Source organism: Callionymus lyra, chromosome 14, assembly GCF_982586985.1.
Source record: "Callionymus lyra chromosome 14, fCalLyr1.hap1.1, whole genome shotgun sequence".
Taxonomy (NCBI): domain Eukaryota; kingdom Metazoa; phylum Chordata; class Actinopteri; order Syngnathiformes; family Callionymidae; genus Callionymus; species Callionymus lyra.
Window position 1 is genome coordinate 10087235 of NC_141831.1, and position 23968 is coordinate 10111202.

The window sequence follows — 23968 nt, forward strand, 5'->3', positions numbered from 1 at the left end:
TAAATTGTCACTAAAACGCCCACAAAACGAAGTATGGATTGATGGACACTTTCTACCCTAAACGGCCGCCATCTTAGTGACGTTGTAAAAAGAAGTTACGTCACTACTGCTCAAATTGAGTGCATTTTCAACCAGCAGTAGGAGGATGACACGTCTTTGGTGCTGATACCGTTGTTAATATCTCACGAATTTTTTGTTTCTCATATTTCTTGATCCAAACCAAACGTGCTGCCAGCAGGTGGCGATAGTGTTCCTACAGCTGGTTGAAGTCATCGTTAAATAGTAGTAAAAGAAGAAGCTGTCGCGTCATTTCCTGTTAGTGCATAGCAGCAGAGTTTGATTTGAGACATACTATCTGTGGAGAAATTGCGTACTAGTTAGTACGTACACTAAACTGATGCATACTAACCGCAAGTGCACTAAGAGAAGTATGTGATTTGATACACAGCACAGGGTTTTTTTGGTCTTATTCGTGCAAAGGCTAAAAAGGCTGAAAACAGTTGTGCGCTAACTAATTATTAGCTACAGTTACTTGATTTCTTCATCTTTTTCAAAGGAAGGTTTTTTTTTTCAACTAAACGAGAGCTCTTCAGTTTAAATCTTAATCAATTTACAGCCTTTTAAAATTTGCAAGTCGACCTTCTCTTATACCTGAGCAGCTTTCGCTGAATTTTTCGGAATCTGAAGTGATCGACCGAAAAATAACGTTCTCGCAGTCCTTGACAGGCTACTTTTCTCAATTTATGAATCCTCTTTTGAGGGTTTAAATGGTCTTAATTAACAAATCACATTCTCTTAAAAGTGAATATTTCAGAAATGTTTCTGCTCAATTATGTCAGAATAGTTTGCTTCCGCAAAATTTGAGGCATTTTATTGAAATTCTTAGATTTTCTGAAGAATATCATATCGACCGTTCTTTATACTTAATACCTGTGTTTGCATGGATACACAGAGATGGACACTTACTTACTTACTTACAGAATTGTCACCAGTGTTTTTTTTTCATTGTTACAAACGATAGAAAAGGATGCAATTTAATCATACGTACGACCTGAGTGGAATTATTTCCGTAATTATTTTGATTAAATCGTTCATTTCCCACCTAACACATACTTTAAAGAAACAAGAGTTTAATCCACTTGGGAAGTTAAGACCGTTTACCATTCAGTAGCCATTCGTTGGCTGTAATCCACAAGCTGTTGCTGACCTTTTAAATCTGTAATAGATATTATAGCTTGTCTTACATTTGGCTATTGTAGAGAATCAGTGTTTATATGCTTGAGTTTCATAATTTTTAGGTACAGAATTTCTTTCATAGTAATAGGAATAAATGCAAGGTTTTGATTTTAAAAAAATGCTGGTGTTTCTCAAATTGTGTCTGAAAACAAATTGTAAGAAATACAAACTTAATGAATCTCATAAAAGGCTGAAAATATTATCAGTACATTTAATAATTCACAGTCATTATAAAAGTTTTGTTGGAGCATTAGAGATTTAATTTTTTTCCAAAAATCTCCGTAGATGTTTAAAAACTGGTTTTATTTGTACAAATTAGGGGAGGATGGTTTTTAAAAAAAAAGAAGGAAATATTGATTATTTTGAGCAGAAATTCATTTTTAAACTCATTAGTACGAGCTGAGGTTGTTTGTGAACTCATGTTTTTCAAGTTATTCCCATCTTGACCATCCCAGAGGTCGCTGTGCTCTGTTTAACACTCTACTGAGCAGGACTTGAACATATTGGTGAGTTATGGTTTGACGGTGAAAGACCTTCGACGCCTGCTCTTTAAACATTACTCTCGGTGTGGAATGGGATTGTGCCCCAGATATATTGACATGTCATCAGTCATATGCCACTGCCCAACCACACAATTGAATGTCCTCCTGAGATGGACGTTTCCAATTGATCTTCTACCCTTTTTGCATGAATTATAACTTAAACAAATAGTTGTATATATGTATGTATAAGGCTATTTCTTTAGTATATTGTTTTGTTTTTGTGACACTGGTCTAGAAAGGCACTTTAGAAATAACCATTACTTACTTACTTACTTACTTTAAGTGCTTTATTTCGTCAATTTGGACTTTTTGCCTCTTTAAATTAATGTTTTTAAAACAGGACCGGCCCCCTGCTGTGGTCTAGAAATGAGGCTTCAATAGCTGTCACCAATGTAAGTGACAAGAAGTGGTTGATTAAATGTATTAAAAAAAAGTTTATTTTATCTTACAAAATATATATGTAAAATACAAAGTAGAGATTGTGGATTCTATGTCAATTTTCCTCTGATCAGAGACGGGAATTTCTTATTTATTTTTTCCTTTTCCTTTCGAATATGGTATCGAGTAGTGGTATGAATTTGAAAATCAAAGTATTGTGATAACAGTATAATAGCTGCCTGGTACGCTTCATTTGTCTATCTTTCATAGAGCTAGAACAACTAGAAATTAAATTTCCGGAGACTAATAATAACTTAAACTTATAGTTCAACCTAAATTCAAACTTTGATCCTTATCTACTCACCCTCTTGTGACTAAGGGTTGGCATTATTTTCAGAGTAATCTTTTTATTATTATAGTTATAAGTGAAAATGTAAGTTGTCTTCGTATTCATCTTGTCCAAAAATACACTTAAAAACATCCAAATATCTCCATACTGCTCATCTGTGACGTCCATCTTGCATTGAAGCCACGACAATGAGAAATTGTTCAGAAAAAGCTTAAATAAATGGGTATTTATAAGCTTGTTTGTAGCGGAAGCTCCCAGACTATCAGCTCCAAAACCAAGTATATCGTCATTTAGAAACACATTGTCAGTGCTCAAGATTTACGCTAATAGCATGGAAACTTCCAATTAAATGAAGCTTAAAAATAGACTTTTTTTTAATATTTTCTGGGAGCAATTTCTCATGTCGAGGCTTCAATACAAGATTGACGTAACAGACGAGCAGTATGTAGGTATTTCGGTGTTTTTAAGTGTTTATTTCAGGAAGATTAAGTCTAAGATAAGTTAGCGCCGGTCGCTACATTAGCATGGACATAAGCATGCCTATAACTCTTAAATGGAACAGATTACTCTGAAAATAATCGACATGAGGGTAGAAAACTTGGTTTTCTTTTTTTATATATATTACATTTTAGTTGCTAAAACGTTATTGAGTTTTTCTCCAGCAATTTTTAAAAAATCAGTTCTTCCCTCATGACTCATCCAACATCAATGGTTGCAGCAGGCAGCGGCGATCTTGCACCACAATCCTTCACTTGCAGTCTTTGACAGGCCTCATCAACCAGGAAGCAGATCCGTGGTCAGTGCTTATCCTCGCTGACCCTTCAGCACACTTACAAGCTCAGGCAACACAGCAGCTGCGTCTTCATTACACTGTGAGCAGAAGTGATGACGCCTTAAACCTGTGAAGCTCTAGTCCGGTGGAGGAGGTTTACTTCATCGTCATCGAGTTTTTAAGAATTCAAATATAATCACACTCAATATATTATTTGACACCCCTACTGTAAATCTTTGAACCCCCCCTAAAAACATTGTTTTTTAAGGCTTTTTACCTCGAAAAAGTGGATCAACTTTAATATTTAATTCATTTATTTGCGTCCACTGTTGAGGTTTCCGGATTAAAACTGATCATGAAGAAATATTTCTTAAGATAATAGTTTAATCTTGGATTGTCTTCTAGTATTTTATAGTAGTGTAATATTTTTTTTGAAAATGTGTACATATATATATATATTTTAACTATTATCCGTCAACAGTTTCTTTTTACAATAGTCATTGTATCCTTTGTCTTTGTTGTTTTTCTTTGATCTATGTTCTTTGTCTTTATCTTTAGACATAGATTGTATAATTGTGTTCTTTCTCTTTATTTCTCTTGTTCTTATTTTATTTTGATTTATTTTTTATAAAAAATTGCTGTATGTATTGGCTATTGGAAAAAAACAATTTCCCGAAGGAGACCTCCTGAGGGATCAATAAAGTTTTACCTTACCTTACCTTACCTTAATAATTAATATTGAAAACCTCAATGACAAAATATTGTGTTGTCTTGTATGCATTATACTCTACACTTTTACAAAGGCTGAAAATTTAAGAAAACTTAAGATTTGTTGTTTGATATGTGAAATGTAATTTTGTTAGTTTTTGTTGGGCTGTATTTTATACAATTAGTATTGACTTTTGAAGAGAATGTTAAGAATAATTGCAACCACCAAAACTACAACAACTGCATACAACACAAAACAACCACAGGGACAACAACCAGAACTACAACAACCTCAACAACACAACAAAAACCACAAACACAACGACCATCAAAGAGACAACATCCACCACAACTCCAACAACCCCAACGACTGCAATCAACACAAAACCATCACAAAGTCAACAACCACCACCGCAGCTACCAAAACTACAACCACCAAAACTACTGCAAACAACAAAAAATGACCACAAACACAACAACCATTGAATACAACAATAACCACCACTACAACAACCTCAACAACACAACAAAAATCACACACACAACGACCACCAAAGAGACAACATCCACCACAACTACAACAACCAGAACAACTGCAATCAACACAAAACAACCACAAAGTCAACAACCACCACCGCAGCTACCAAAACTACAACCACCAAAACTACTGCAAACAACACAAAATGACCACAAACACAACAACCATTGAATACAACAACAACCACCACTACAACAACCTCAACAACACAACAAAAACCACAAACACAACGACCATCAAAGAGACAACATCCACCACAACTCCAACAACCACAACAACTGCAATCAAAACAAAACAACCACAAAGTCAACAACCACCACCGCAGCTACCAAAACTACAACCACCAAAACTACTGCAAACAACACAAAATGACCACAAACACAACAACCATTGAATACAACAACAACCACCACTAAAACAACCTCAACAACACAACAAAAAACATAAACACAACAACCAACAAAGAGACAACATCCACCACAACTACAACAACTGCAATCAAAACAAAACAACCACAAAGTCAACAACCACCACTACAGCTACCAAAACTACAACCACCAAAACTACTGCAAACAACACAAAATGACCACAAACACAACAACCATTGAATACAACAGCAACCACCACTACAACAACCTCAACAACACAACAAAAAACACAAACACAACGACCATCAAAGAGACAACATCCACCACAACTACAACAACTCTAATCAACACAAAACAACCGCAAACATAACAACCTTTAAATATAACAACCATTGAATACAACAACCAGCACAACTACAACAAACACAACAACTGCAATCAACACAAAACAACAGACCAACCACCACCACAAACACCAAACCTAGAAATTAGCCTGGAGTGGAAATGTTTCCAAGGCTGTAAAAATAACTCAAGATTTGTCGTTTGATATGTGTAATGTTAGTTTTTGTTGGAATCCATTTCATAAAATTGACTTTTGACGAGAAACCAAAAACCACCAAAAAAACCCAACTGCATACAACACAAAACAACCACAAGTACAACAACCATCACTAAAACAACCTGAACAACAACTTGTGAAATGTTCATAATACATTTACTAAAAAAACAGAGTTATATTAAATATATATTTCTAGTACAAGTAGCTGATAATGTAAAGATGAGATCACATAACATAATACAAATATTAGATCGTTTTTCAAGTGAATCCATGTTGGAATATATATCTGTAAAAACTGCTGTTTCTTTCTCCTCTGAGTTGAACGTCTGCCCAGACTTGAACTTGTGTCTGAGGTTCGCATAGATTCTCTGCCAGAAATAGAAAGTTCAGCACACAGATGAGATTTCATAAATTTGATATAAAGAATCAACCAGGCAGTGCGAGTGTAATTCCGTCTCCTCTCTGCCCTCCCGTTTCTTTCGTTCCTCCACTAAGTCGACGCATGTCTCTCATTTACTTCCCGAGTTTTGACTGTCAGTGCTTATCATGCTTCACAAGACTGCCAAAGCTGATGTGCTATAATCCAATCCAAACAAAGCAGCGGCTTCCACCGAGCGTTACGCTCTCTGAATCAAGAGAAGGGGTTTTTTTGCTCGGCCTGCTTCTCCTCTGATGGTACATTGTTATTTTAAAAGATGGCGGTGGGCAGCAGGCACGACGGAATATCAAGTATATCTGTGGAGGGGAAAAGTGTTTGTCAACCGAGATAGTCGTGGGAGCGAAAATGGCTTTTCGTCCTAAATCCATTTTTTCAATTTTGAAAAAAAATCTATGTTTCAGCCGGATACACACAACTTTGTTGTGGAGTCTTTGTCAGAGGAGACCGAGGAAGTGATCCCTTTCATTAGGTTGTTCTGTGACTACACTCGTGGTTATTGACTTCGACTGTCCGTCATCTGCTTTAGTCCTGGATCTACTGCCCAGGCTTTCTTAAGAATTAACTGATATAACCAGTCATATATAATATATATAATATAGTCAGTCTTATTCATTTATTTTCTTTTGCACCGTTATACTTATTATTTTTGTTTATTTATTTGTGTTTCGTTTTTTCTTTCAACTATAAAACAACATCCAATACCTTCTTGTGGTGTCAGGGTGTTACATCCATTCCAGTAAAAACAAAGTGGCTACCAAATGAAAAGTTGCAATTTTTTTTTTAATCTTTTGAAACCATACTGCATGTATTACAGTCTAGCATATTTTAGAAAGTACTAGGTTAATTTTGTTTCCAGCACTTTTCAGAAAGTACAAGTTTAATTTTGTATCTAGCACTTTTCAGAAAGTACAAGTTTAATTTTGTATCTAGCACTTTTCAGAGAGTTCTAGTTTCATTTTGTATTTAGAATTTTTCAGAAAGTACTAGTTTCATTTTGTATCTAGCACTTTTCAGAAAGTACTAGCTTTATTTTGTATCTAGCACTTTTCAGAAAGTACAAGTTTAATTTTGTATCGAGCATATTTCAGAAAGTACTAGTTTAATTTTGTATCTAGCATATTTCAGAAAGTACTAGTTTTATTTTGTATCTAGCAGATTTCAGAAAGTACTATCTTCATTTTGTATCTTGCACTTTCAGAAAGTACTACATTAATTTTGAATCCAGCACTTTTCAGAAAGTACTAGTTTAACTTTGTATGTAGCACTTTTCAGAAAATACTAGTTTAATTTGGTATCTAGCACTTTTCAGAAAGTACTAGTTTAATTTTGTATATAGCATATTTCAGATAGTACTAGTTTAATTTTGAATCTAGCAATTTTCAGAAAGTAATTATAAAGAAAGTGAAAGTAGGAAATATGGTGTACAAGGACATTTTTGCAAAGAAAAAACAACAACAGGCATTTTCAATATAAGTGATTCTTTTTGCACATTTTTATTTAAGAAAATATTTAAAATTGATAAATTCACCAAATATGAAAACATTTGTTTCAGTACAAAAATCATGTTAATTACAACAAAAATGTACTTACTGAAAAATGCCACAACAACTACAAAACAACAAAAGAAAAAAATAGAACTGTAACCAAAACAACAACAATGACAACATCTGCAACCGCAACCAACAAAACAAAAACCAGCACAACAACAAGCAGTAAGAAGCCACAACCAACAACACAACACCCACATCCAACAAATCAACGACCTCATTCACCACATCAACAACCACAACTATGACAACAACCTTCACTACAACTAGCCCAACAACCACAACTAGGCTACAATCCACAAAACAACTACTTCAACGTAAAAAAAACCATCACACAAATATTAACCCGAAGTACTACAAATATTATTTACTTACTGAAAAATGCCACAACAATTACAACCAACAGACAACAACAGCAACCACCAAAACAACAACAAAAAACACAATAACTGCAACCAAAACAACAACTGCAACAGCCACTACAACCAACACAACAACTTAAACAACTGCAACTACAACAAAAACCACCAAAACTACAAACACAGCAATTGCCAGCATCAGAAAAATAAAATACAACCAGAAACCTGAAGCAGAACCAGACTCGATGTTGACGGCCTCCCGCTGTGACCGGCTGGGATGACGACCAAAGGGACAAAAACAAACACCACCTCAACAACCAAAACTATCAGAACAAAAACCACCACAGGAAAAAAAACAAAACTTGATTACAACCAACAGAACAACTACAACAGGCACAACAAATGTAACTACAAGCACCACAAAAATTAATTGAGGCATGACTTTTGAAAAATAATATATATACATATAAAACAAAGGTTTAGTACGACACTCAAGCAAAGACAGGAAGCAGGAAAAAGTGACACAATCCAGTTTAAAAAAAAAACGGCGTCTGACAAGAAGCACATGATGTGCGACTCGGAACCAGCTCTCGACGTGTCCTAACTTTCCCGCCATCTTGCGCTGAGTGAATTTAATGGTTTTGAGCTTGTTTGTTTTGTTGGTATCAGCATTTCTTTTCAACAGCAACACGCTGGTTCACTCCCGCAGTAAGTCAAGCATATTTCTGCAGCTCTATGGAGTTCTCTCTTTCCCCGCGAAAGCTTTTATAAAACGTCAGCTTAAGGCGGGAAGGTGAACACATCTAATTATTTTCTGGTTATAGTCGTATTGTTGACGAAATCCAGCGTGTGCAAACTCTCCTGCAGGAATGGTTTAGTGTGACTAATAATGCATTAACCAGTTTATGCAAAGCCCTCTGGCCTCTACAACTCTTTTTTTTCTTTTTTTTTATGGCAAGGGCTGTTTTCATGCATATTCAAGAGGAAATTGTTATTGAATTATGTGTGTTTGACTCTAGGAGTAAAACATGGTGATGTGGTATGCATGGTAATAAAGACACAGTATTCAAACACGTTTTTTAACAACACACAGTTCTGCAAAACAAGTTAATGATCTTGTTTGTGAATCGTCATCATGAGGATTATGTAAATACATCGAAAGCACCAAATATTTTCTAGACTCGTGACAAGAGGCGACATTGTACAACGTTACCCAGTTTTTGTACACACTTTTCTTATTCAGAATCCACACAACAATGAGTTTGCGGATGACTTTTGAAAAGAATGTTAACAGTCGCAACCACCAAAACTACAACAAATGCATACAACACAAAAAAAACACAAAGACATCTACCACCACCACAATCACCAAAACAACAACAACCTCAACAACTTCAAACAACACAACAACCAACACAAGAACCATCAAACATATAACCACCAGAACTATAACCACCACAACAACTGCAAACAACACAAAAACAACCGCCACAGCCATCAAATCTACAATAACCACCACAACTACGACCACCATAACAACTGCAAACAACAGAACGGCCACCAACACAATCACCAAAAAAACAACATCCTCAACAACTGTAAACAACACAACAACAAACACAACAACAACAGCCACCAAAACTTCAACAACCACCACAACTACGACCACCAATACAACTGCAAAAAACAGAACAACCACCACTAATATCAGCCGAAAAAAAACAACAACCTCAACAACTGCAAACAACACAACAACCAACACCACAACAACTGCAACAGCATAAAACAATCTCAAAGACAACAACCACCACCAAATTTACCAAACACAACAACAACCTCAACAACTGCAAACAACACAACAACCCCCAAAAAAACACAACAACCACAAGAACCATCAAACATAACCACCACAACTACAACCACCAAAACAACTCCAAACAACAGAACAACCAACAACACAATTACCAAACTAACAACAACTGTAAACAACACAACAACATCCACAAACGGAACAGCCACCACAACTACAACCACCAATACAAATGCAAACAACAAAACAACCACCACCAATATCACCCTTTTCGCACCACCAATATCACCAACAACAACAACTACAAACACAACAAAAAAATCAAAAATACAACAACTACAACAACCACTACAACTGGAAACAACAGAACAACCACCACCACAATCAAAAAAACAACAACAACTTCAACAACTGCAACAGCACAAAATAATCACAAAAAACACCACCTGATCCACCAAACACAACAACAACCTTAACAACTGCAAACAACACAACAACCAACATAACCACAAGAACCTCCAAACATACGACCACAATTACGACCACCAGAACAACTCCATACAACAGAACGACCAACAACACACTCACCAAAGCAACAACAACCTCAACAACTGTAAAAAACACAACAACAACTACAAACACAACAACCATCAATAATACAAACAACCACTACAACTGGAAACCACAGCACAACAACTAACACAATAACAAAACAACGACAACCTAAACAACTGCAACTGCACAAAACAATCACAAAGAAAACAACCATCAAAAATACAACAGCCAACACAACAACTGCAAACTACTGCAAACAACAGAACAACCACCACCACAACCATCAAAAATACAACAACGTCAACAACAGCTAACAACAACAACCTCAGAGTCAACAACCCATAAAGAAACCAAACAACAAGGAGTTTAGGAATCAGTTTAACAACAATCACAACCAAAACTACAACCACCAAAACTGCGAATAAAAGAACAACAATCTGAACCTGAACAAAATACACACCAAAAAAAACACGACCTTTCACCTTACTTTTCGGTCATTGGGTCTTATTCATGAAATGTCAAGTTAAGGGTTTTCTGTATCTGCAAGTCCTCCAACACAATCCCACGGACACACAGTCGCCGGCAGTCATTCCCACTGTAGGGAAGTGTCGCGAAAACACCGTTCTCTCCAGAGATCCAATTACAGCATGAGCTTAATTCGACAATGGGAGGGAAAGAGTTTGATTAATGTGAGATTTACTCTACATTTGAAGGAGCCGCCGCCGCCGCCGCCGCTACCTTCCTACTCCCTCTCTCTCTCCGGTGAAGGGCAAGGTGATCCTCCACCGGCAGCAGAGAGACTTCATTACTGGAGGTCCCTCGACAGACTGAGACGGTCTTAGAGATGGAGGGTTACCATCTGGATGTCATCAGGAGGGATCAGAGTGAAGAGCTGCAGCGAGAGATCAGATCGTGTCACTGACCGTCCGCTTGCCGGAGTCGTAGAAGAAGCAGAGGCTTAATGCGAGCGACCGCGGTCGTGCTCGGGCTTTTGTCCAGATGTATCTACGAGCGCTGTGTCAGATGGGCAACACATGGTTTTTGAGCTTATTTATTTGCTTTTTCATAGATGATGAATAGAAAACATCCTTATACGTATTTGTTGACCACATGTAGACACCTTTTCAAAAGGATATAAACATCTTTGGGCCTGATTTTTGTTTGCTTCTCTACCTTCTGCCAGGAATTACAGGAATAACTTTGTTTACTGTTCTTGGCTATAGCTCTTACAGTCCACTAGGGTGGTCAGAAAACAGCAATACACAAACATTTCATTAGATTTGTTTTCAAGATACTGTATCGATATTCAACAGAACTATATATTTTGCATTTGTTATGTTCTTTTGTTCTGTTTTAGCTTGCATTTCTATAAACTGTATTCAAAGTTATTTCAAATCATTTATATTCTTTGATTCAATTCTGAGCATTCGTTCATTTTTGTGTTGCAATTAAACGTTTGCCCTCTAGATGGCAGCAGTCATTACGTCCTCCAAAGCTAAAGGAACAATTAAATCCTAGCGATGACTGGGGATGAGAGGATACAGTGGACTCCAGCAGCTTTTAAAGCTGATATTTGGACATATTTTTGTTTCAAAACAAATGAAAGCAGTTACGACTTCTTCAAGAGTAAGTAAGTAAGTAATTTTTATTTGTATAGCGCTTTTCCAGACTAGGGTCACAAAGCGCTTAAACAATCAAAACAATATTCAATAAAGTATATACTTTAAAGATCAAGATAATACTGATAACACAACAGGAGTTCCAGAAAATCAAGGAAAAGCCTGAACAAATAAAAACGTCTTAAGATGTTTCTTAAAGGAGTCAGTAGACTCCATCAAGCGCAAAGAGAGAGGAAGATTGTTCCAAAGCTTAGGAGCAACAGCCTGAGAAGATTTCTCTCCTCTGGTCCTGAACCGTGTGCGAGGAACCATAAGTAGATTCTGATCCACAGACCTCAGAGCCCGAGCTGGGGTGTAAGGCTGGATCAGATCAGTGATGTAAGGAGGAGCCTGACCATGAATAGATCTGAAAGTAAGAACCAGAATTTTAAAGTTGATCCTGAAAGAAACTGGAAGCCAGTGAAGAGTTTTAAGGATCGGAGAAATTTGAGTTCTTCTACTAGAGCGGGTCAGAATTCTCGCTGCAGAGTTCTGAATCAACTGCAGGCGAGACAGATCCTTCTTGTTAAGAGTCATGTGGTCTGTAAATTCTGGAACGCCAGAGTCAAGTACTCGACAAAACTACACATACATCATTCCTAAAGTATCACAATATTTAACAATGTCTGACATTGTTTTTCCTGTTTCGTATCCTCAACTTTTATTTGCTTTAAAACCAAAATATGTCCAAACATCGGCTTTAAAGGCTACTGTATCCTCGTCCTCAGTCATACCCAGTATTTAATGGGATTTCATTGTTCCTTAGAGTGCAGGACGTAAATTAGTTCTGCCATGTAGTGGACCAGACGTTTGCTGTGCAGGCTTGAAAATAGAACATTTTATTTTTATTTTTTTTGGTGCATATTTAAATGAAATCAAACTATGATACAAATTAAAAGAAGGGGAATTAGAGTCGACTTTGAGTTCTACTCTCATTTCTTTTTAAAGACACATGCATTAGCACTTCATAATTAATTGCGAAATTGACCTTTAATTATAATCTATATGTCATTATCTTTATAACAGAATATAAAAAAGCAACGAGTAATGAGGGGTGGAAGACATGAATTTTTGTATTTTTTTTTTCATTTTGCAGACAGCATACATTCAAAAAAACAAAAAACAAACCTGCTCTCAGTGACTCATTGGTTTAAAAATAATCTCTCCATTCCACCTGCTTTTCTCTTCCTTAATGACAGCTTGTTACCTGACACGCTGTAATTAAGAACACTGTTAGCTAGTGTCGCACATAGACCGGTTACCAATGACAACCACTTCATCACGACGGAGGTAATCTATAGATTGCCTTATTTCTTTTATAGATTTACATACCCTACACTCTGTGTGCAGCCATCATAGTCTTTGTGCACAACAAATCCTATTTAGTTTAGGACCATCATGGATATTAGTTTTTGTGTTTTTTAATAATATGCACTTCACTTGAACAGAAAAAAGTCCTTTTAAATCTATACCCTGTTAATAATTCTGTGATCTGTGCTGCTGTTACTGTTCACGTTTCCGCACTGTGGGACCAAACAAAGGTGTATCTTAACTTATATTATCTTTTACAACACAGGAAATGAAAGTGTATCCTTGAAGGAAACACACACAGATAACAAACAACAACAAATAAATAAGTAAAAAGATAGATGGTTGGTCTTAAAGAAGCTCAACAACAGGCATAATGACGTTGGTTTTTTTTGGATTTATTACGCAGCATTTCATTGCATATTCCATCACAATCATCAAACCCTACTTTTTTGAATGATGTACTACAATTACTTTGGAAGGGAATCATATTTAAGAAAGCATCTTGTGGTTCAAAGATTGTACCACCAGAGTTGTACCTGGTTATTAATCCAGTGCTTCTTGTAAATCATTGATGGTGGTTGCACTGTGAGAATCTCTAACCTTTTGGGACTCAGTTCTCTACAAACAAATGGATCAAGTAGAGGTTTGTATCTTTCAAATATATACTGCGCCACATTTAGTACTTCGAATACAACTATTTTCAATAGGGTTTTTAGTAGTGGTTTAAGAAAATATCGATATATTGCGATATTTTTGTATTCAATAGCAGTGTATCAATATATAAAATAAAGAAAAAAATAATGTTAGCTTTGAAATAATATTTTAATTCAAAGTTATTTTATGGTTTATGTTTTAATAGTGACAATAAGCCAAAAGACAATCATTCAATGTTTTATTTTATCGTAGAGGGAGTATTTTCTCCAAGAACATCTCAGAACAATAGTAAAACAACACTTTTATACACGGATATATAGTGGGTCGACCAGGGGCGGCAACTTCTCCTAAACTTGACGCAGTTTACCGACAGTCTCTCATTTCAACTGCTGTTTACCCCAGATTTCTAGCATATTTGTTTATTTCTGTTTATTCGACCTGTTCAAAGTCTTTTCCTTGCGATGCTCTGGTCACGCAGCTAACGTTTGTTCTTCACTGCTGGCAAGCTCTTGTTCATGTGCACCTGCCTCTGGTCACCAGAGTCGTTTAGTCAATAGCCTTCAGTTAACCCCTTCCTAGTCAAATGACATCAATGTCTCCACAACAATTTCACAATTAAGACTCAAATATTCACAGCGTTTGTTCATTTGTGTGCTGCAATTTAAACTCCGGCCAAAGTACCAACAAAAGAAAAAAGAAAGGATAAACCAGCAGCTTTTAAAGCTGATGTTTGGGCTTGTTTTTTTTAAAAAAAAGTTTAAAGTTAAAAAATGTAACACTGACAGATACTGGATATTACATGTTGCCCAGGTTGTTACTGCACTTCATTGTTAATATAAGTTTACATTTGTTGTTAATATATTGGAAAGGACTTTCCTACAATCACTTTTAAATTCAATTAGAGAAAGTACTTGTTCATTTCTTTGTTTTAAAAGACAGAAAAAAGTGTTCTTTCTTAGAAAGAAGCGATATATTGTCGTTCATACAGTATCGCAATATATCGTATCGTCACACATGTATCGTGATATGTATCGTATCGCCAGACTCTTGTCAATACACAGCCCAACACATCAACTGCCAATGCATTGGGTTTAAGATTAAGAATATATATTGGACAGGGTACAATGAAATGATTTGTCACCGAAGAGACTTTCTGTGTTAATTGGTTCCCTTGTGATATTATCTTTTATGGTTTCTATTTAAGACTCGATTGGGATCCGATATCCTCATTGGTGGTTTAAGATTATGACCAGTAACCCAAGGTAACCTTTTGTATATCTTGTATAATAGAACTTGTTATTTGAGTTTTGTTTTTTTAAGCTTCTTGGCAGAGGTATGTGTTGTTTCAGTGCGTTTTTGTATTCCCTATTTTTCCTACAGTAAAAGTCATACACCTTGTGCATGAAATTATATATGATGATGCATCTTAAGTAAATATTTAGAGCTTTATAAATGTCATAGCGTGATAATCCTAAACCATCAGGCGTTGAAGAAAAATGGAGTCTCTTGCGCTGGCTACACTTAAACAAGTAAAAATAGATATATTCCCCTGAACTTGAGAAACTGGAATCATATTTAAGAAAGCATCTTGTGGTTCACAGATTGTACCACCAGAGTTGTACCTGGTTATTAATCCAGTGCTTCTTGTAAATCATTGATGGTGGTTGCACTGTGAGTATCTCTAACCTTTCGGGACTCAGTTCTCTACAAACAAATGGATCAAGTAGAGGTTTGTATCTTTCAAATATATATCCTGCGCCACATTTAGTACTTTGAATACAACTATTTTCAATAGGGTATTAAATATTGGTTTAAGAAAATATTGTGTTTTTTTTGTTGTTCCAGATACTGTATCAATATTTAATAGCAGTGTATCGATATTTGAAATAAATAATTTAACCTTTGAAATAATGTTTTATTTAAAAAAATTTTTATGGTTTATATTTCAATAGTGTGTGTATAAAAGACAATTATTCAATGTTTTATTTTATCGTAGAGGTAGCATGTTCTCCTAAACATGACTCAGTTTACCGACAATCTCCCATTTCAACTGCTTTTTACCCCAGATTTCTACCACATTTGTTTGTTCGACCTGATCAAAAGTCTTGTCCTTATTTGTTCTCTTTTCTTCACTGCTGGCAAGCTCTTGTTCATGTGTCCCTGTATCTGGTCACGTGGTCATTTAGTCAATAGCCTTCAGTTAACCCCTTCCTAGTCAAATGACGTACATTTCTACCACCACAATTTCACAATTAAGACTCAAATATTCACAGTGTTTATTCATTTGTGTGCTGCAATTAAATCTCCGGCCACTAGTTGGCAACATTTGTCATTTGTTTGAGATCGTTACTGCACTTCATTGTTAATATAATTTTACTTTTGTTGTTAATATATTGGAAAGGACTTTCCTACAATCACTTTTAAATCTGATTAGAGAAAGTATTTGTTTATTTATTTGTTTTAAAAGCCAGAAAAAGTGTTCTTTCTTAGAAAGAAGCAATATATTGTCGTTCATACAGTATCACAATATATCGTATCGTCACTAATTTATCGTGATATGTATCGTATCGCCAGATTCTTGTCAATACACAGCCCAACACAGCTGCTTAAACTGCCAATGCATTGGGTTTAAGATTAAGGATATATATTGGACAGGGTGCAACAAAATGATTTGTCACCGAAGAGCTTTATGTGTTAATTGGTTTCCTTGTGATATTATCTTTTATGGTTTCTATTTAAGACTCAATTGGGATCTGATATCCTCATTGGTGTCTTAAGATTATGACTAGTCAACCAAGGTAACCTCTTGTATATCTTGTATAATAGAACTTCTTATTTGAGCTGAAGGTTTTTTTTAAGCTTCTTGGCAGAGGTATTTGTTCTCTCAGTGCTTTTTTATTTTTTATTGCTTATTTTTCCTACAGTAAAAGTCGTACACCTTGTGCATTAAGTAATATGTGATGATGCATCTTAAGTAAATATTAAGAGCTTTATAAATGTTACAGAATGTTAATCCTGAACCATCCGACGTTGAAGAAAAATCAGTCTCTTAAAAACGTAAAAATAGTTATAGACTCCTGAACCTGAGAAAATTGAAGTCAAAAAATATCATTCAATGATTTATTTATTAAATAAATTACTAGAGAATAGAGTGCGATACTTTTCTGAGGCTCCTTCACTTTTCACCTGAGAACGAAGACAGGATCATTTAAACCGTTGAAAAATGATGATGTTTTTCTAAGACAAAAACTGTGAATATTCTCTGCGACGTCAGCTAAAGAGCTTCCGTTGAACAAGTCGTAATCAAAAGATGTATATTTTTTTTTATTCACAACAGCCCAGTTTTGGCTGAGGTTATGTTGCGTAAGCGCCAGACTCGGCGCAGGATGTACAAATAAAAATCAGACGCTGATTGCAACATCCAGCCAAACACGCAAGATGCCGCGTCGGTGAATCAGATCAGATAATGCACTTGATCGTTTAAGCTGCTTCAACTGCATTTGGTTTAAGATTAAGAATATATTGGATAGCAATGGATGGTAGAATAAATGTACTATAAACTCCATGGATTTTTATTTCTCTTCATTTACTGACACTAAAAAAAAAAAATTTACACTTTTCTTTATCATAACTTTTTAATTTCAATAAATATGTACATGGCTGCCAAGTTACAAATATAAATAAAGATGATAAAATTCTTAATTTCTCCAAAAAGACTATGTTGAAATGTTTCGATTATTTAACGGGACAATAGTTTACATCCTTTTAGAAGAGATTGATGGCGGAAATTAATCATAACTTTGGATCATGATTGACTTTTAGCATCTTTGACAATGAAATATACGAGTTACAGCTAAAATAGTATGTTTTGATTATCAATTTCTACAAAATTCTACGTTTAAATCCGATAAATCGATTTCTTTGATTCCTGAACTTTCCATTTAAAATGATATTAAACTTATTAACTGGTTGAAAAACGTTTTTTTTAAACAATCAATAGATATTATACAAAAGAATGAATGATAACAATGTTAAAATGATTAAGAAACATTTAAAAAAGTAAAGAATATGACCGTGATAATAGAGGAATACAAGGGAGACGCAGTTCATTCAATGCTTTTATTTTGAAAGCCAGAATTTGATTTTTCTATTTCAGAATGTTGTTTGGGGGATTTATCTTCTCCATTAAAGTTCAACCTGAAATAAGATACCGATGCTGTTGTGTTAAAATGTCGTTAAGTTACACAACTTGTTGCCTCTGTGTCGAGTGTAGTTTGCTTTTGTAGTTGCTTTAATGAATGATAGACGCAAAGACCCGCCTCATGTTGCCTCTGATTGGTTGTTATTGCAAGGTACCTTCCGTGATTGGTCAGATTAGATCTTAGATTTTTAAAGAGTATTTAACGGGTACATTTAAGCGTGAGAATGGCTCGAATTGCGATACTTGGCAGCTCTGTATTTTAAACTTTAAAATACTTTATCGGAAACATTAAATATTCTTTAGTTTAGTTTAGATTCCGCCTCATATGTTTGTATATTCTGTTGGAACCACGAGGGGGGAATTGACTTACAAAATAAAGTGTAATTGAAAGTTTCCTTGCGAGGAAATAATGATGTAAGGATTATTTATTTTATATATATAGTTTTTCTGCTAGTTTTTCTGAGCTCCAGGGCTGGTCAGTGGACGGATCGTTCCCACATATTTGGAAGGTCAAGCATGTTTTTCTTGATGTTTGAAAATGAATCTGCAGTCCTCCAGTGAGGTGAATGGGATTTTTCAGACCTTAGTGATATAAGAAAATACCTTCTTTCAAGTTAAGATTTATTTTCTAGTTAGTTTTGTTTCAGCAAAATGTCATTCAATACAAAGACGCGACACAAAAAGCGCAGGATTTCCTAGAAAGAACAAACGCACAGAAGGCTTTTATTTCAACACCTTTGCTTTTCTGGTGAAATGAGCATCAGGTTGAATTAATTTTCACATTTAAAGGTTAAACCTTAAAAGGGTGTTCTTTTTTTAAACGGCAACTAATGTGAAATCCAACTCTCCAGACTCATGTTTCAAATGTTGAAGTTTCTCTCCAATATGCATTAAGTTTCTCATCATGACCATGTTTTCAACTCATTACTTTATAAAGTGTGTCTGAAATCTGGGCGAACGAGAGGTTACAAGAGCTAAGACCGTCATGACATAATAATGGCTTCGCTCCTACTCCACCCAGCTTCAATCCCGGCCGCTTTGTTTGTACAACGAGTCCCCTGGAGGAGGAGACTTTTGGGATTGATGACGTTGAAAAATCTCGATAGTTGACCAATTACAGCAGAGTGGGCGTGGCTATGGTAAACGTGATCTCATCTCCGGAAAATAAACATTGTTTTTAGTAAAAAATTTGAGCAACTATAAAAGAAAATCATCAATAATGGTTCAATTAAAATATTTTAGTTAAGTGTTTTTTAAGATGTATTATTATAACCGGCTTGTTATGACGTAATCTTGATGCTTGACCAATCACAGCAGGGTGGGCGTGGTTATGGTAAACACGATCTCACCCGAAAAATTGTGTTTTTTCAGTGGGAAGGGCTTAAGATCATTTTCTAGTGTAAATATGGTACAAACAGACACATACTGATGAGTACCAACATCTATTTAAGACACACTTAAATAAACACATTTATTTATTATTTAGTTGCCCTTTAAGAAGATCTTAAAGTGACTTTGGTCTAGAAAAGTGCTCTATAAATATAAATTATGTACTTACTTTACTTAAAATGAATAAAAACATATCACAAAATTAAAGCAACAATAAAAGAAAACGATGAATAATGGTTTAATTAAAATATTTTAAAGAAGTGTTTTGTTTAAGCTTTATTATTATAAACGTCTTGTTATGACGTAATCTTGATGATTGACTAATCACAGCAGGGTGGGCGTGGTTATGGTAACTTAAATAAACACACTAGTTGCCCTTTAAGAAAATGTTAAAATGCTACTTAGAATTAATTTTAAAAAAAATCACAAAAATAGAGCAACAATAAAAAAAAGAAAGATAAATAATGGTTTAGTTAAAATTATTGTAAATAAGTGGTTTTTTTTAAGCTTTATTATTATAAACGTCTTTTTATGACGTAATATTGATGCTTGACCAATCACAGCAGAGTGGTTTTGGTTATGGTAACTTAAATAAACACATTAGTTTCCTTTTAGATAATCTTAAGATTTCACTTAGGATTAATAAAAAATATCACTAAATTAGAACAACATTAAAAAAATGATGGTTCGATTTAAATCTTTTAAAGAAGTGGGTTTTTAAGCTTGACTATTATAAACGTCTTTTTAAGACGTAATCTTGATGCTTGACCAATCACAGGAGAGTGGGCGTGGTTATGGTAACTTAAATAAATACATTAGTTGCCCTTTAAGAAAATCTTAAAATGCTACTTAGAATTAATAATAAAAAAAACACAAAATTAGAGCAACAATATTAAAAAAAAGATGAATAATGGTTTAATTAAAAAATATTTTAAAGAAGTATTTTTTTAAGCTTTATTATTATTATAAGCGTCTTGTTATTACATTAAAACAAAAAGTTATTCATACTTTACGCATTTTTTTGTTGTTGTTTCTGGATTTGAACGAAATAAAATTTAGTTCTGGTACAACGCACCATCTATGGATTGACGCGTCATCGAAATAAAAAAATAAAATCTCCTGTCATCGCGTTGACAAAGAGAGTTCGTGGACAAGTGTCAGCGAGGAAGGATCTCTCCTCCTCCTCTTCCTCCTCTTCCTCCTCCTCCTCCTCCTCCTCCCGGATCAGGTCGAGCGCGTCTCCTCGTGCGCGCCTCACTATACCTGGACACCATCTTTGGATTAAGACAGATGAACTGGGGGTGAATAATCTCCTGGGGTCCTTTGAGGAAAAAAAAAACTCTTGTCTCGCTCTTCGGATTGTATTTTTTTTTTCTTCTCCCCTGGGTTGAACTTTTTTGTTTCTCTTTTTTTTTAATGATCATTTTCTGACGATGACGCACCGCGGATACTTCTTCTTCTCCTCCTGGTCCAAATGCTGGGCTCTGGTCTCCCTGAGGATATTGCTTCTTCTGCCCGCAGGTTTGCCGGTCAGCAGTCAGGGAGACTCCCAGTCCGACAACAAGGTGATGGACAACATCACCGTCCGGCAGGGAGAGACGGTCTTCCTCAGGTGAGCGAGCGCGCCTTTTCAGTTCCATCCGCGCAAAAAAAACGTGCGCCTTTTAAGCGTTTTTTTTTTCCCCTTCAAGAAAAGTTACATGGTTTTGCTTTGAGAGTTTTTTTTTTATTTGTTTGTCGACTGTTGCGGGAGAGAGAGAGAATAGAAGAGGGTTTTTCATGCGTAAAGTGGAGATACATGAGTGTAAATAAGAGATTAGTGCGCCGGTTGGTGACCTTTCCCCTCCCTTCCGAGGCTTACTGGACATGCGGGGGATTTACCGTATGGTGCCTTCAAGTGCAGTCGGAAATGTGCGTTAAATAAGGATGTCACAATTGAAAATATTTAATTTTAAGACAGAAGATGAAGATGCCTGTCGTTTAAAAGCTCCTCCTGTCAATGAATATGTTCTGGAGTCTGGAACTTCTGGACAACAGTTTCTTAGTATTAACAGGTTTTTTTTGGAAAAAACAAAAACATGTTTCTCATGAGATTTTCTCCTAAATACATACATGATGAACTATTAGTTAAGAAAAAACAAATCTGTGACTCACACCTGTAGATTCAAGAGGTCGCCTGAACTTATATTAAAGTTCATTTTAATATGTTTCCATCGTGCACAGTTTTTGTTATAATAATAATAATAATAACAACATTTGCCCTAATAACAATAATAATAATTATTGTAAATTAAGTTGAGGTGCGTACAGCTCGTATTTTTATTTACTATTTATTTTTATTTACTTAGATCGCACATGTCCCAGGATAATCAAATGATTATTTATTATTATTATTATTATTATTTAAAGTCCTTTATTTAGGGAGAATATGACTTTCCATAAACGTTTCATTGAATAAATCTTAACATTAAATGTTTTTTTTCCCCCATTCTTGTTTATTATATAACTGTCGTGTCAGTTTAAAATCAGGTAGATTTATTATATATTATGATTATTCTAGATAATCTATATAATGCCTTGAAACCTAATTAATTTATTGCTATGTGGCATACCATCCAGCCTGTGTGCCAGTGCATCCATCCACCCATCTTTTCGTCCGTCCATCTATCCATCTATCAGCCCATCTATCCATCCATACAACTATATATCCATCAATATAACAATCCATCGGCCCATCCAACCATCTATTCATCCATGCAACAATTCATCTATCCATTTATCAATCCAACCATCCATCCATCCATCCATCTATACATCCTACTGTTTATCCATTAGTCCATCCATCCTTCCGTCCCCCTGTCCTACCATCAGCCCATCCATCCATCCATCCATCCATCCATCCATCCATCCATCCATCCATCCATCCATCCATCCATCCATCCATCCATCCATCCATCCATCCACCCCTCATCCATCCATCTATCTTTGCATCTCTCCATCCATCCATCATCCATCCGTCCATCCGTCGGTCCATCCGTCCACTAATCCATCCGTCTACCCACATTTTCTTTGTGTACACAGTACTTTTATGTTAGTTAAATACTAATGTTGTTCTATGTAAAAATAGCAATTTATATACTTCATTCACTTCAAAAAATTGCTAACAACTTATTTTTCGACTTCTACCTGTAGACATTTTTTTCCTCCTGTCCTTCATTTGTGACCTTCGTTCCTGCATGACTCAGCAATTATTGTCTATTTTAATCCGTCACCATCTGCTTTCAGTATTTTTGCTCTGGACAAGATAAATCACGTCAAGAAGCTTCATTATAACTGATTTTAAGACTGACTCGTGTCCCTTTAATCGCACAGAAGTCCTCGCTTTATAGTCCATATCCACTCCGGTACCACGAGCGTGGCTTTATTTATGAATCGGGAAGCGAACGCTCCTGTGACTTGAATATTCATCCGAACCGTATTGCAGGTTCCACGGAATAATGCTGATTGCAGAGTCTCGGCAGAGCAGCGAGTGTCTTGGGGAGACTGTGGCGACGTGTTTGTCATAGTGAGCAGGACGCTTGTCTCTTTTTTGATGTCTGATAATGGTGTTCCATCCGTTACCTGAATTCAAATAAAGACATGAGACCATGGCAGGGTCTGGGAGCAGTGGGCCCCGACTTTGGTCATATACAGTGTATATACTTTTTTGAGTATTGCTTTGTTTGTTTAAGCGCTTTGTGACCCTGGTCTGGAAAAGCGCTATACAAATAAATATTACTTACTTACTTACTTACAGCGCCTGACAAAAATGTAGGAACCACCAATTTTTTACCTATTTTATTTTTTTTTAAAGTAGCTAATTCAAAATACAGTATGTTTTTGTTTATATGTTCTACACCAGACAAGTGCGTGCCTTAGCGGAATGAATGTTGTCTCTGTTATCAACTACTTGATTTACGAACCCGAGGATGTAAACAACTTTTTTAAAACTTATTTAAATCTAAGAAAACATAACTAAGTAAAACTGCTAATTAGTAAATAGTCTTTTAATATCTGTCTGAAGATATAAAGGCTTTTATTTTGAATTTTTAAATGGCACTACTTGTTGTCACTTTTGGCCCCTGCTTCTTTTTCCATTCAGCGATTGAGGCCCTTATTGAAAAAAAAAAGTTTAGACACCCTTTTTCTACACCTACCGCCTTTTATTTATTTTTGAAAGGTCTGGTTTGAAAGATATCAAGATTTTAGGGCCTCATTTATTTATTTCTTGACTATTGTTCTTTGTTAGATAGATAGACCAGTAATAGCAGATATTAGTTTCATAAAAACAAGAAAAAAGAACGAAGAGCAAATAAAGAACAATTGTAAATAAAGAACAATTTGCAAATAAAGAACAACGCGCAAATAAAGAACTACCTGTAAATAAAGAACAACGTGTAAATAAAGAACAATTTGCAAATAAAGAACAACGTTTAAATAAAGAACAACATGTAAATAAAGAACAACGTTCAAATAAAGAACAACTTGTAAATAAACAACAATTTGCAAATAAAGAACAACGTTTAAATAAAGAACAACATGTAAATAAACAACAA

The 23968-nt window shown here is 35.4% G+C and overlaps 1 protein-coding gene across 5 annotated transcripts in view; it reads left to right on the top strand.

Annotated features, from left to right (window-relative positions):
* The window catches only part of ntm (neurotrimin), a 497741-nt gene that overhangs the window by 364109 nt on the left and 109664 nt on the right, over positions 1–23968 (top strand). For 2 of the 5 annotated variants that reach the window (XM_087807297.1, XM_087807295.1), the window contains exon 1: positions 20440–20985. In XM_087807297.1, the coding sequence (XP_087663423.1) occupies positions 20807–20985 (179 nt within the window). In that variant the 5' untranslated portion in view covers positions 20440–20806. Of the gene's footprint in view, positions 1–20437; positions 20986–23968 lie in introns of those variants that run through there. The other 3 variants (XM_087807296.1, XM_087807294.1, XM_087807293.1) reach the window with 3 other exon arrangements.